Below are 12,479 nucleotides of genomic sequence, written 5' to 3'. Positions count from 1 at the left end.
AATCATTCTGCAATGTCGCGCATTGCCTTTCAAGAGAATGCTGAAGGGTTCAAACCCTTTTCCTTTTCTTTACATCTTATGAAATGCAGACATCATCAGCTTCACTGTCAAAGATGAAACAGGTCGAGAGACATTTGATCATGCGCCGACGTCGGTCGCGCAGTCTCCGGAACGAAACTGATGCGGTGTAAGCTTTCATTAGATCCACGCAAAAGCGCATAGCTCTGGGGATTAAAAAGCATCTTGGGATTTCATTTCCAGCTTCAAGGAAACGTCACTGGGTTCACTGTGAGTGAACGCCTGTTCATCACAAGCATCATTAGACTCAGAATCTTAATGTCAAATGTCATACTTCACAGCTTGAGAAAGACCGAAAAGAACGAAGTTCTGATCTCGGTGTAAGCATCGCGCGAACCCTGCTTGTAACGACATCGAAACTTTGCGAGCACGCTTGAAACCCTTCGGGCAATTCTCTAGGTGTAGGCCGAGGTCATTCAAAGTGGATGGTTATTCTTCCATAGAATGAAAGCAAAGACAATTGGGATCAATGAACTAATGGCGTGCGGCAAAGAATTATGAATAACTTAATGAAGAACAGATTGACTGATTAAAACCAGAAGAACGATGCCAATTCCATCAAGAGAAATCCAGAAGAACGATGCTCGAGAACTAATGGCATGCTTCAACAATTCTGAATAGCTAAAGACGTCCTCCGAGTCTCTGACACCGTAGGCTCCAAACAATCAAATAACGCTGCATAAGAGTGCAAAGCTTCCGCGAGCCGCTCCAACAGCAACAAGGTCAATCCATTATGGTTTGAGCCTCGCTCTGTCACTGCCATAATTTTTCAGGGACAATCCCCGCATAGCACTGAGGAGATCATCCATCTTGACCGAAGTATTTTGAGAAAGCCGCGACGATGCAGCTGAATCAGTACTTGGGCTACTCCCATTTGCCGAATCTTTCTCAAGCAGTACACCCAGCGAGTTATGGCTTATCAGTAAGACTGTGAGTTAGTTCCATTCATGTTCTTGAATGGAAGAGGCCATCTTTTCCGGCGATGTTCATCGTCAAAGGCCAATATAGTATGCAACCGAAGAACTGAGATGATTGCCAGAGCCTCGCCAGTCTTCACACGCAACTTTTCAATCTCCGAGATTTTCTAATTTGCTAACTCCTGGATTAAACTGAGATGGAATATCCAGTCTTTCTGCTTCTTCAGCCAAACTGCAGGCCACAAGATCTAAGGCCTCTTTGTGCCGATGAATCCCTGTAATCCTGATGGGGCCGTTCTTCAGGCCATGCAGTGAAGAAGCGCAATCGACTGTGGGGTTTCAGCTGCATTTAGATCAATAATATGAACCGTCTTCTCTGACTCCATACAGCTTCCCCTATAGCTTGATTCATGAGCACAAATGCCAACTTGCGGAACGGAAACAGCTTGAAGAACAGCAAGAAGCTCTTCAGGCAGCAATGATTTTCCAGTGGAATCAAGGGCCTTATGAAGGCCAGGCCAATCGATTATCCGGTCAGCAAGCGGCTCCGTGAAGTATGCCGAGAACCGTTGCATAGTATCGCCATCAGGAGAGCTGACAGATTTACTCGAGGGCAATGTTTGCATACATTCTCGAGGTTACCGTTGGTGACGTGATTCACAAAAGCTAGCAACAAATGTATCAAGTACAAGCGCCATTCCTCGGATTTTAGTTCCTTTAGCAATGAGTGCAGTGATGCAAAACCTGGCAAAAGTGACATCCTGGAACAGTACTGGATAGGAGAGGATGTTACAGACTAAGACCCGTCTTTGGGAACATCGGCATTGCTGATCAAAGACTAAAAAAAACCTCCAAAAATAAACGCAGGCAATGTTTGTCCTAAAGGAGGTGACTCGGGGACGATCCACCGGAATATTTTAAGAAGTAATCTACTTCAGACTAGGGCAGACATCTATCGGTCAGTCCAGAAGATGACAGAAAGAGGAAGGGACAAGGAATTCGAGAAATCAACATAAATGAGAAGAGCAAACTCTATCCAGACCGATCAAGTCAATGTATGGAATGGGCAACAAGAATGGCGAAGATCGCAGAAGCTATGATAAGATTAGGTGATTCCTACCATCTAAAAAGAGGAGAAAGAAATTGAACCGAACCAAACAAGTAGTGACGCGAAGAAGCGAAATACAGAGCAAAGAACAACAACAAATCTGTGCCAATTAAGCAAAGAGAGCTGACACCCAGGAAAGAACAAATAAAATCCTCACCAGGAGTTGCAATCCGTGAAGAGATGACTGAATTGAAACCACAAGCGCACTTGAGAGAGATTTGGGGTTCTCGAAGTCAGAGCTCTGTTCGCAGGAAATGTACGACTCAAGCGAGCGAGCTCACAGAAAGGGAGTCTGTCTAGTATTCTGCGAGAACCTAGATGACACCTATCTTCCCATCTCACCATTTCCTTCTCCACCTTATGTAGCCAAATAGAAAAGAGCAGAAACATGCCACTGAATGGAAATCACTGTAAAACCTGAGAATCATAATGTTCTTACCAATGTAACCAACAATTTGCGAAACAAAGAAATTCTGCCCCCATTTCAAAGAATGACGAATCATATAGATGGCACAATATAATCTACGTGTGAGCATCTGCTACTGAACCCCGCTCCGTTTAGCCCAATCTACAAATTGCATGCCACCATATATATTGTTGGCAAACCGTACACCAACAGTGAAAGCCATTGCAATAGGTGGGACTTTCTTTGCCAAAGGTGATGCTTCAACCAGGCGCTCTAGGCCATTTATAATTTGATAACGTGTGTTGGAAGATACCGCGAGGAAAACACCTGGGAGAGAAGCGAAGTCATTACACAGAATAGAATCATGCAATTTCAAATGGACGCCCAGCTGTTCATGCAAAGCACGACGGTTGACAGTCCATCGGGGTTTCTAGTGCAGACGTAAGTTCTCGCTGCTTCCTCTCCCACTCTTATAAGAGGACATATTAAGAACCAAAAATCATATGCAAACAAGAATCTAGCCTGCCAGAGACAAAGTGCATCGGATTTTTTACTCTAACCTCCGGCAACAGCCTTAAAATGCGTAATGTGTCAGCAGATTAAAAGGAAAAAAAGGTTAAGCAGAAAAGAATGAAACGCCAGCTACTTTAACATTTAAAAAGTAATTTTCTTGGCAATGATCTCTCTAAATTACTTGAACAGATAACTAAAAACTGTAAATTGAACTTACCCCAAAGTGCAGCACTTTGTACAAGAGGTGGCACGGGTATATCCTCCTCTGATTTCTTAATGTTCCTGAACATAACAATGGAAGATACAATCAGTCACCTAGTGAAGAAGTAACGGCAAAAGCAAATCCATGACAGCTCAACGACTATTATGACGAGGTCCATAAGCTTTGTTCATGTATGTATGCAGGGTGTGTGGATTAGAGACACAGAGAGCTATGTACCCGAGCAACACAAGCTATTTCTGTAATCCCAACATCATATGTTTGGAGAGAGAAGCAGTTACCAATCATGACCCACAAAACCATTTCTGTGCAAATGCAAACATGCTTAAAGTGATTTTCCGGATAATTTAAATTGGAAAAAAAAAAAAAAAAGTCGCAAATGCCAGAAGTTCCACACCACAGTCCATAACAGTGAAAAGATTATCAAGAACTGTAAAATATGCTGGTGGATAATAGGATTTGTTGTCTACCTTTTAGCAGTCATGATCACATTCGCTATTCCTTGACCGATAAGACCACAATTAAATCCCACCGATCCATACAATACACCCTGGATCCAAATGAACCACTCAGCCACTCAAACTATTAAAGTTTATAAGTAGAAACACCAGTAGCAAATTCAAACGCATACTGAGCAAAGGAAAGGGGAATGGAAAGAAGCTTGAAAACTACTAAATTCAACCAACAATCTAATTTCCCACCTTAAGATTGTTTAAAGAAATGTCCTGAGCTACATTACAAATCTAGCTATGGTTGATACCTTGTAAAAATATGTAGCAATCCGTTGCTTAACAGAGAACCTACAACCTGGCCTTTCAGCTTCAAAAACGCTGCACAGACCAAACGATATGTAACTATAATCATCAAAATCTCAGCCGGAAATGATATAACATATATCTTTCATTTACTGACAAAAAACATCTTCACTAATTGTGGTGAATCAAACACAGAACGACCAAATCAAAGCCTGAACAACATGCTAGTGCAGCTTCATAAAAATAAAATAAACAAGCAACCACCACATGCCTCCTGCCTCTGACATTTATCAGAATAAGAATAGTGGTTTTGAGCCTTTAGCTACTCAGTCCAAAGAGGTTAACAGACTAGCTAGGGTTCTTCTCGAAGTAATTAAATTAGTTCTAGGTGTTTTCATCAAATCATCCGCCTTCAACAATTGCAGGAGACCAATTTAATAGTGATTTACACGACATCGAAAGCTCAATCTTGTAACTCATCATCCACCACTCAAAGTTTCAAATGACAAGAAAAATGTGGCAGGGAAGCTAAACCTGCTGGGAAGAGAACTGCAAGCATTTTGAATGCGTCCAAACAAACTCCTCGACATAGACTTCTGCCCTATACGAACATATGGTGCTAACATACCAACTAAAGCAATGTCTACCACCACACCAACCAACAAATCAGCCATGTATAACTCAAACTCTGCCCAAAAATCCTTGCCCCTCTTCTGAACTTCAGCGAAAGTTGCACAGCAGGAATCAATGACTATCTGCACCATGCAAGACAACAAAAGGAGCTTAGTACGCAACCACACAACAGATTTTTAGAATGGACAAAATCTAACTCGAAGGTCATGCCATAAGCAGTTTCACTCTCTCTATCGGTGTCAAGTGCCCTCAATGAACATATGATGACATCGCATAATGCCAATCCCACCGACCAAAACCGAACATCAATGTACCTCAGTTCCAACTTTGAAAAGGAAAGAAGGATCAGCCAACATCCGGTTCCGAAGCATTGAGCAGTGCTTCATTAGAAAGCCCAGTGGCCAATATGACCCCTGCAATGTTAGTGCGAGCATAAGCACCAGCAAAAATGGCTTCAATACATAAATGCACCAGAGAGAGACATAGATTCAACTAGACGAATCGACTTTTAAAGATGACCGATCCCCTCGGCAACCTCGCCAGGCTAATCTTTATATACACCAAAGTGAAAAGTCGAGATGACTAGTTTTGATGGTAACTGTCCTTTCAGTGCCCAGAAAAGAACCGCCTTTAGGTTCATATCACATTTCATCTTCCGATTCTGATATTTGGCTCCCCATTTAGTAATATCTGAAAATATCTCCTCACAAGTTCCTCACTTTTTGTTTGATAACAAAAACAGAAGTGAAGCGGTGATATTCTCGAAGAACTAACAGCATAGAAACGACAATATGAGATCCGTTCACAATTTGAAACGCGAAAGAACCTGCAAATCCAGATATCGTTGAAGAATAAGCTCACGAAGCCCCGCACTCTTGGCAGCCTCCAACATGTCGGCTGGAAGCTCTGCGCCTCGCGCTTCCGTTTCTCTCACTACATCTTCGTACTTCAATATCCGACCGAGCTCTTCTTGCTCCCCATCACCACCACCGGGGTCGCCTCCACCTCCGCCACCTCCTCGTGGTCTGTCTTCGCCGCCGTCGCCGCCGCCGCCGCCGCCACCATCAATCGTCGGTTCAGCTCCACTCTCTAAAACGCCAGGGCTCACCTGAGTAGTCCTCGTCGAGGCGTATTCCGAGTTTGCGCATCTGGCGATCGGGAAAGCCGGTCTGTCTCCCACCGAAGATTGGCGTAACGACAATGCGGCGGACGGAGTTCCGTAGCCAGGGTTCTTGATGGAGCAGGCGATCCTCAATTCAAGCGTCGCGCTGTTGCTCTTGCTCGTTGAAGTCGCGAAATGAGGTAGCCGCAAACTGAGTGAACTCGCGGACATGGTCTCGGCAACGCGAGAGAGAGAGAGAGAGAGAGAGAGAGAGAGAGTCGAAATTGGAAGTGCTGAGGGTGGACGATGCGAATCAGAATCAGAGAGAATGATCCCCTTTGACAGTGCCGAATGGCAATGGAAAAAGAGGGAGGAGACGAACGTGGAGAGATTCTACTTTTGGATGCTGAGAGAAATCCCCCAAAAAAAAAAGGAGAGAATAGGAAGGGAAAATAAAAAACGACACGTCGCCTGAGAGATTCGAACTCTCGCGGGGAAACCCCATGTACTTAGCAGGCACACGCCTTAACCACTCGGCCAAAGCGACGTTCATGTTCACAGTATGCAGATGATACATTCAAGTTACTTTCGATATATCCATTGTTCGCGATCCGTTCATTCGGCTTTGAATGATCTTTATAGATTCGTTAATATTTGTACTTAGTAATCGAAGCGCGGGATGACGGGTGGATAATCATCAATGGCATGCTTGTTTACGCTTTGGCAGCAAAAGGTCCCGCCTTGTCCAAATTATGAAAATTCGTACATAAATTCGCTTGTGAAAATTTTATATATCGTGAAAGTTTCTCAAGTGTCAACAAAAAGTTAAAAGTGTCTCCGTCACAAATTTGAATGAAGTAAAGAGTGAAAATCTTTCTAGGCACCCCCCAAACTTTTTACATGAAATTTGAAACTTTTGTCATATGCTTATCGCGTGGCATATATAGAAGTAAAGTGAAGTGTCGTGTGACCAACATGTATAATATAAGTAAAAATTCTCTCAAAACTTCGACTTTAACTATATAAAATTCAGTATGATCATAGATTAAGGTACAATTAATCATCAGATTGTTTAGTCTCCCCGGCTGGTGATGGAACACAGCAAAGTGGAGCAAATGCTGCTTCATCTTCTTTGCCTTGCCCACCACCATTCCGTGGATGATGAAGAAGGCGAAACTAACAGTCCCAAATTGAGGGAGTTAAAGGGCATGAATTGCCGCCTCAACAATGGAGTACAAAACCATGAGGCCCATCCAACGAGTTCGTGTGAAATTGGCAGACGGGAGGTGTTGTCAGTAACCCGGCACATTAAATCGGAGAAGCATCAAGATACACTGAAAAATTCGAAAGATGCTGATGATGCCGATGAAACAAAACCACGGAATTTGATTCAGTACTGCATACGGTATGTTCTCTCAATGGCTGGAGATGGGACTAGTGCATGCCCAATTTAAAAAAAAAAAAAAAACGAGAGACTTGCATATATGCAGATTACAGACGCCAGTTCAGCAAAACCCTACCTCCAACCGAGTGAATCTATCCTCAATCAGCGGTTTCTGCTTTCCCAAGCGGTTAGCTGCTGCACTGTTGGAATAGCCAAACATATGCTCCACGCGCTTAATGTGATTGCAATAGAATAATCAATCAATGGAGGAGAAAGAACGAGAATAGAGCCTAAACAAAGTTTATATAGAATGCCCTTGGGGCAAAAAATAAAATAGAATAGGGGAACGGCAATCAAACCCCCCGGGAGTACCGCAGATTGCTTTCGTTGCATGATCTGCACTGCACCCCAACTGTAGCTTAAGATTCACTTATAAATTACATCGCTAAGATACAGATCCCTCAACTGTCTTCTAGATTTTGCGGAGACAACATTCCCCAAGCACTTGACTACCGACATGGGGGAGAGTAAAACCGACGTATACAAAAATCGACCCATTTGGACATACTAAGAAACCTTACAAAGAATTGAAATGCCTGCAACAGCCGGCGTCCAACACAAGAACACTTACGTGGCCAGTTTTTCGACTACATTAGCTGGATGCAACTGGCCTTGACATGGCCTTTTTGATGGCCTCAGCATATGTCCGGTGTTGATAAGTAAGCGTGGCTTCAAGCAAGTCCCAGAGGGATGTTTTGGGATCCCAACCTGCACGAGCATGATAATCTATTCAGAGCTACTTAAAAAGTTTAAAGACTGGTTAAGCCGGACCTGTAAAGAGACAGCATACCCAATTGCCTATTAATGATGGTCATGTCCGGGATTCTCTTGTCACTATCGTCATAACCCTCGCCGTAAAACTCCTTGGAACTTACGTCGATGGTAGGTACATCCAAAGCTGCCTCCCCACTGACCTTTGAGTAGATCTGTATAAAGCATAAGTAACAGTTACGTTATAGGACATGGAAGCTTTATATGTGTGATTAAGTTGCAATGAAGCAGCAAAGTGCAACATCTTCACCTGAGTCATCATTTCAGCAAGCTGCCTAACCGTTACTTCGTTGTTGGGGTTACCCACATTAAAAATGTGCCCATTGGCCCTCTCCGGGTTTTCCTGAGAAGTTACTGCACTGTCAGCTGTTAAATCTGAATGGCAAAAGAAAAACTCAAACAAAAAGGGGGAAAGGTTAACCCACAATCATAAGAAGAACAGCTTCAATAGCATCCTTAATGTAGATGAAAGTTCTCTGTGACTGGCCACCATCAACAAGTTTGAGTTGCTCACGACGTAATAAAGCCTGCAGAAAGGGAGAACAAAAATACATATTACTAAAGCTGCCATAAGATATATGTAGCAAAATTCAAAATGAAACAGATTCCCATAATAGAGAAAGGAGTTACATTACTAAAGCATGCCAAAACCCTGGGTACACCCTCACTGGGACCATCAATGCCAGGTATAAAATCCATCCTGGGTCCTATCCAGTTAAAAGGCCTCACAATAGTGAACTCGAGACCATTTTCTGCTCCTTCGGCTGCACATAGAGATGAAAGTAAGACATATCAAAGGAAAAGGTAAAAAAATTTGCAATTCAATGAAGAAATTGCTCACCATAAATCAACCTCTCAATCAATTGTTTTGCACATGCATAGGACCACCTCTGCTTTTCAATTGGGCCAAAAATGCAGGGGGAGGCATCTTCCTTGAGAACATAATATGCAGGGTCCTGTAAAGCAGCTAATGTATACGAATTTAGATTTTGTTTATCACTCAAGCATGCGAAATATGACACACCGTGATGCAAACAGTTTTTTTAATTAGCCAGAAAACATCTAGTTAGTTACGTGCCCTGTTCACAATAACTGACTGGACCTGTTAAAATCTCTCAATTTAGGAGCATCCAGATAGACCACCTAGATTCCAATCACCTAACAAATGACATACGTATATTGCTAGCTGAGTACCCATAAAACACCCACTCAGAGAATTACATGCAGCAAGTATATACTAGTGTGGTAAATTATGCATAGGAGAAAACTAAACATGCAACATATACTTTGGATTTGTTGGACGCACAAATTAATCTAACAAAGAGTACAAATGATGGAGACTTTCAGATTTAACAGTACAATAGCAGCAACTTCAATGAGACTTATCCCACCAGCAAGTGCTGATATTGTAGAATAGGACCAATCAACAGATCCGTAATCAGTCAAAGAGAGCTAAAAGTAATCCGGCCTCTGGAAGAGTTAAGACCATACAGATGCTAGTGCATAACTAGAAAAGGGAAGAGGAACATAGTACTAAATAGCAGGGCATTAGCACAAAAACACATTGAGAAAGGGAAGTCACACCTGACGAAGTGGACTATCTTTAGGAAGGAAGCTACCAATCGTTTTCCCATACACTTCACAGGTCGAAAAGTGAATGAGTCGCTTGTTGTTCTCCGAACAGTACTTGACCTGAAATTGACAGCAGAATCAGACATCAACTTCAATGAATTCCCAAACGAAGTCTTCAGTGCAACACCAAACTTAGACTTCTGAAACCATTCTTGAAAGCGCACATCCTATGAAACCGAAATGCCATACCACGGGAAGCGCATCGATGAAGTTACTGTAGATCGTGTCAAGAGGCCGAGTGTTGTAATCGGCGGGAGTACAGATCGCAGCGAGGTTGATTGTCTGCAACGAAAATCAGCGTTAACCGCATTGAAGGTAACAAACCACTTGTAAGAGCAGAATCACAAGACTCAATCCATCAACCAAGGTATCCAGAACATGGCTAGTTCACAATCGGGCATTATAAAACTGATGATGAACTACACATTTCCGGAGAACTCAGACAGAGAGTACCACTACTTAGAAGACAAAAAGAACGGAGCGGGATAAAGCTCGCGCCATACAAATCGCAGTTCGCGAGCATAACTTAACGCGTGTGCGTCAATGAAGAACCATAACCAGCAGAATTACGCGAGAGAGAGAGAGAGAGAGAGAGAGCACCAGATCTGCCATTTTGATGAGGCCTTCGAGGCGAGAGTCGTGCTTGATGTTGATGCGGTGGAACTGGATGCGGCCAGCCCAGGCGAGGGATTCGGGCTCGAGGAGGTGCCTGATCTTGTCGCTGTAGACGTCGAGCGCGAGCACCTTGTGCGGCGTCTCGGCCATCAGCTTCTCGCACAAATGCGAACCGATGAAGCCCCCCGCGCCGATCATGCATATGGTCAGCGGCTTGATCGACCTCCCGTCCAGATCTGCTCTCGCCATTCCCGCTCCTCTGCAAAATCTCCCCTCTCTGTCTCTCTCTAGAATCTAAGGAATTGCAGAAATGGAAGTGTTGGTCTTGCCGATAATGGAGGGTGAGGATTGACGCGAGTCTCTCTTTTTTTGCTATTATCGTTTCGCAGGGAGGGAAAACGAGTTAAGTTGGATCGGTTCGCAAATCAATGGAGCCGGTATTTAATTAGATGATGAGACGCTAGAGCGAGAGAGAGTTGGCAGAGGGTCGGTGTTGGGGACCTTGGGGTACTCTGGGATGACGGGGAGTGAGAGCTACTCGCCTCATCATTGGTCCACGTCAGCAGATATTCGCAGCTGGTTTTCCAGCTCCGAACTGCTGTTCATTCCGCGATTCTCCTTGCTCGGTAAGTTAGACGTTTCCTTTTTTGCAGGGGTTGATGAACTGGGCGATGCCGCCAACTTTTTTTTTTTTTTTTGACAGAAATCATTTCTGAATTTTCCCTCAATTAAACTTCTAAACTTTAGGTCAATATATAATGTGATCTCTGAATTTTTAATTTAATCAATATAGTCCCTAAATTTTTAAAATAATCCAATTCGATCCACGAACTATAAGAAAATGTTCAATATTTTCCCTAAACTTGAATTAATAAAAAGACTACATCGAACATCTTTTTATAGTCCCTACATTGGACATCTTCTTATAGTTCAAAAACTAAATTAAGCTTGTTCCAAAATTTTGGAATCGCATTGAACAAATTGAAAGTTCAATGACTATATTGCACACTGGGCTATAGTTCATGAAAATTAAAAGTTCAAGAATCATATTACACATTGGCCCAAATAAGACACCTTGAAAAATTGGAGTAATTACACAAATTAGTAAATTTACTTAGTTTAAATAGTAAATTTTATGTACCAAACGTATTTATGGCATTTTTTTTAACGGGCGCACATAGGACACTTTTTATTATTATTTTTGCCGAATAAAAGGCAATAAAAAATTCGAGATCTCGTGCACGACAGCACACATTAGTCGGCGCACATGGCCAAACCAAGACTTAATAACTTCTTCTTTCTTCTTTTTTGTATATTGGCCAACTTGATTTTGACCAACTCTTGAGAATTTCCGTTAGAAGTAGCGACCAGCAGGCGTGGTCCGTTTCATTGCATGAAAACGCTTTGCCAAAAAAGAACCAAAAAAGGTTGAAGAAGAAGGGTGTCCGCGTTCCGTCTGTTGAGAAAAAAAAAACGTGTCATGTGATTGGCTTTCTAACAGTGAGCTGTCCCCGTTCACATCCTCACGTGGGTCCCAATTTTTTGTTTTGCTTCTCAAAACAATTTTTTTTATCCTTCTGAAATTGGAAATTCCCGCACCACCGCCCACGCGCGACCCCACGCTCCGATCCCAAAGGGAATATCACGTGCCCTTCTCAAGAAGGCAAAGAATGTCTCCGTCCTCCTCTGATCGCCATCTATTTACTCGAGGAAAAATTGCCCAAAAAAAAATTAATTCTATTATAATTATGCCAATTCAGACTTAATTTTTTTTTTATCAACTGAGATTTTTTTTTTTATTTGTGTCAATATAGTTCATCCTATCGATTTTGATTGAAAATCGCTCACATGATACTGGCGATGATGACGTTCATTTTTAAACATTTTTTGAATTGTTTATTTTCCTTATCTTTTTCTCTTTTTCTTCTTTCTCCTACTCATCTCCGGACATCTGCAATGGCCAACGACCGGCCAGAAATGAGGGTCGGCGAGGTCAACCTTGCCTCGGACGTCGCCCAACAACGGTGAGGTAGGCCTCGCCCGGCCATGACAAGGCAGGACCTGGGATTCCTCTATTTTGGTCATCTTTCGTTCCTCTGGTGCGCCGTGTCAAGAGTGCAACTCTGCGGGCCACAATGGTAGCCAAAAATAGAAAAGAACGAAGGAAAAGCAAAAAACAAAAAGCAAAAATTAGTAAAAAGAAAATTGGAAAATATCATTAGAAATAGTCCATGCCAGCTCAATACACGTTACGTCGGCATTAATGTAAAAAAAAAAATTAGAAC

The 12,479-nt window shown here is 42.7% G+C and overlaps 2 protein-coding genes, 1 non-coding gene and 1 pseudogene across 3 annotated transcripts; all 4 read right to left on the bottom strand.

Annotated features, from left to right (window-relative positions):
* Positions 1 to 329: 329 nt before the first annotated feature.
* LOC115734189 lies at positions 330 to 2,339 on the bottom strand (annotated as a pseudogene).
* A 143-nt stretch (positions 2,340 to 2,482) lies between these two features.
* LOC115734188 (protein RETICULATA-RELATED 1, chloroplastic-like) lies at positions 2,483 to 6,164 on the bottom strand. Its single transcript, XM_030664811.2, has 7 exons — positions 5,457 to 6,164; positions 4,945 to 5,043; positions 4,532 to 4,752; positions 4,003 to 4,072; positions 3,713 to 3,792; positions 3,240 to 3,304; positions 2,483 to 2,836 (listed from the first exon to the last, which is right to left on the bottom strand). Exons 1-7 carry the CDS (start codon positions 5,961 to 5,963, stop codon positions 2,643 to 2,645), a joined length of 1,236 nt encoding a protein of 411 aa, XP_030520671.1. The 5' UTR covers positions 5,964 to 6,164; the 3' UTR covers positions 2,483 to 2,642.
* A 33-nt stretch (positions 6,165 to 6,197) lies between these two features.
* On the bottom strand, positions 6,198 to 6,279 carry TRNAS-GCU. The gene has a single exon. It is a non-coding gene; the product is annotated as a tRNA-Ser (tRNA).
* A 1,483-nt stretch (positions 6,280 to 7,762) lies between these two features.
* Positions 7,763 to 10,608, bottom strand: LOC115734446 (UDP-D-apiose/UDP-D-xylose synthase 2). Its single transcript, XM_030665243.2, has 9 exons — positions 10,180 to 10,608; positions 9,769 to 9,861; positions 9,532 to 9,639; positions 8,789 to 8,903; positions 8,578 to 8,711; positions 8,373 to 8,474; positions 8,198 to 8,290; positions 7,967 to 8,102; positions 7,763 to 7,884 (listed from the first exon to the last, which is right to left on the bottom strand). Exons 1-9 carry the CDS (start codon positions 10,441 to 10,443, stop codon positions 7,769 to 7,771), a joined length of 1,161 nt encoding a protein of 386 aa, XP_030521103.2. The 5' UTR covers positions 10,444 to 10,608; the 3' UTR covers positions 7,763 to 7,768.
* Between the last annotated feature and the right edge of the window lie 1,871 nt (positions 10,609 to 12,479).

The sequence above is a fragment of the Rhodamnia argentea genome, chromosome 6 (genome assembly GCF_020921035.1).
Source record: "Rhodamnia argentea isolate NSW1041297 chromosome 6, ASM2092103v1, whole genome shotgun sequence".
Lineage (NCBI taxonomy): Eukaryota > Viridiplantae > Streptophyta > Magnoliopsida > Myrtales > Myrtaceae > Rhodamnia > Rhodamnia argentea.
Note: the sequence above shows the minus strand (reverse complement) of the source record. Positions and strands in the feature narration are given on the sequence as shown.

What these genes read in the sequence shown, in the direction of transcription:
- LOC115734188 (XM_030664811.2), bottom strand. Translation starts at nt 5,963, where the DNA reads ATGTCCGCGAGTTCACTCAGTTTGCGGCTACCTCATTTCGCGACTTCA. An exon ending in TTGCTACATATTTTTACAAG is followed by an intron (nt 3,793 to 4,002) that starts GTATCAACCATA and finishes ATTTGGATCCAG; the next exon opens with GGTGTATTGTATGGATCGGT. An exon ending in GTGATCATGACTGCTAAAAG is followed by an intron (nt 3,305 to 3,712) that starts GTAGACAACAAA and finishes TGTTATGTTCAG; the next exon opens with GAACATTAAGAAATCAGAGG.
- LOC115734446 (XM_030665243.2), bottom strand. Translation starts at nt 10,443, where the DNA reads ATGGCGAGAGCAGATCTGGACGGGAGGTCGATCAAGCCGCTGACCATA. An exon ending in TCATCAAAATGGCAGATCTG is followed by an intron (nt 9,862 to 10,179) that starts GTGCTCTCTCTC and finishes TTTTCGTTGCAG; the next exon opens with ACAATCAACCTCGCTGCGAT. An exon ending in CATCATTAATAGGCAATTGG is followed by an intron (nt 7,885 to 7,966) that starts GTATGCTGTCTC and finishes ATGCTCGTGCAG; the next exon opens with GTTGGGATCCCAAAACATCC.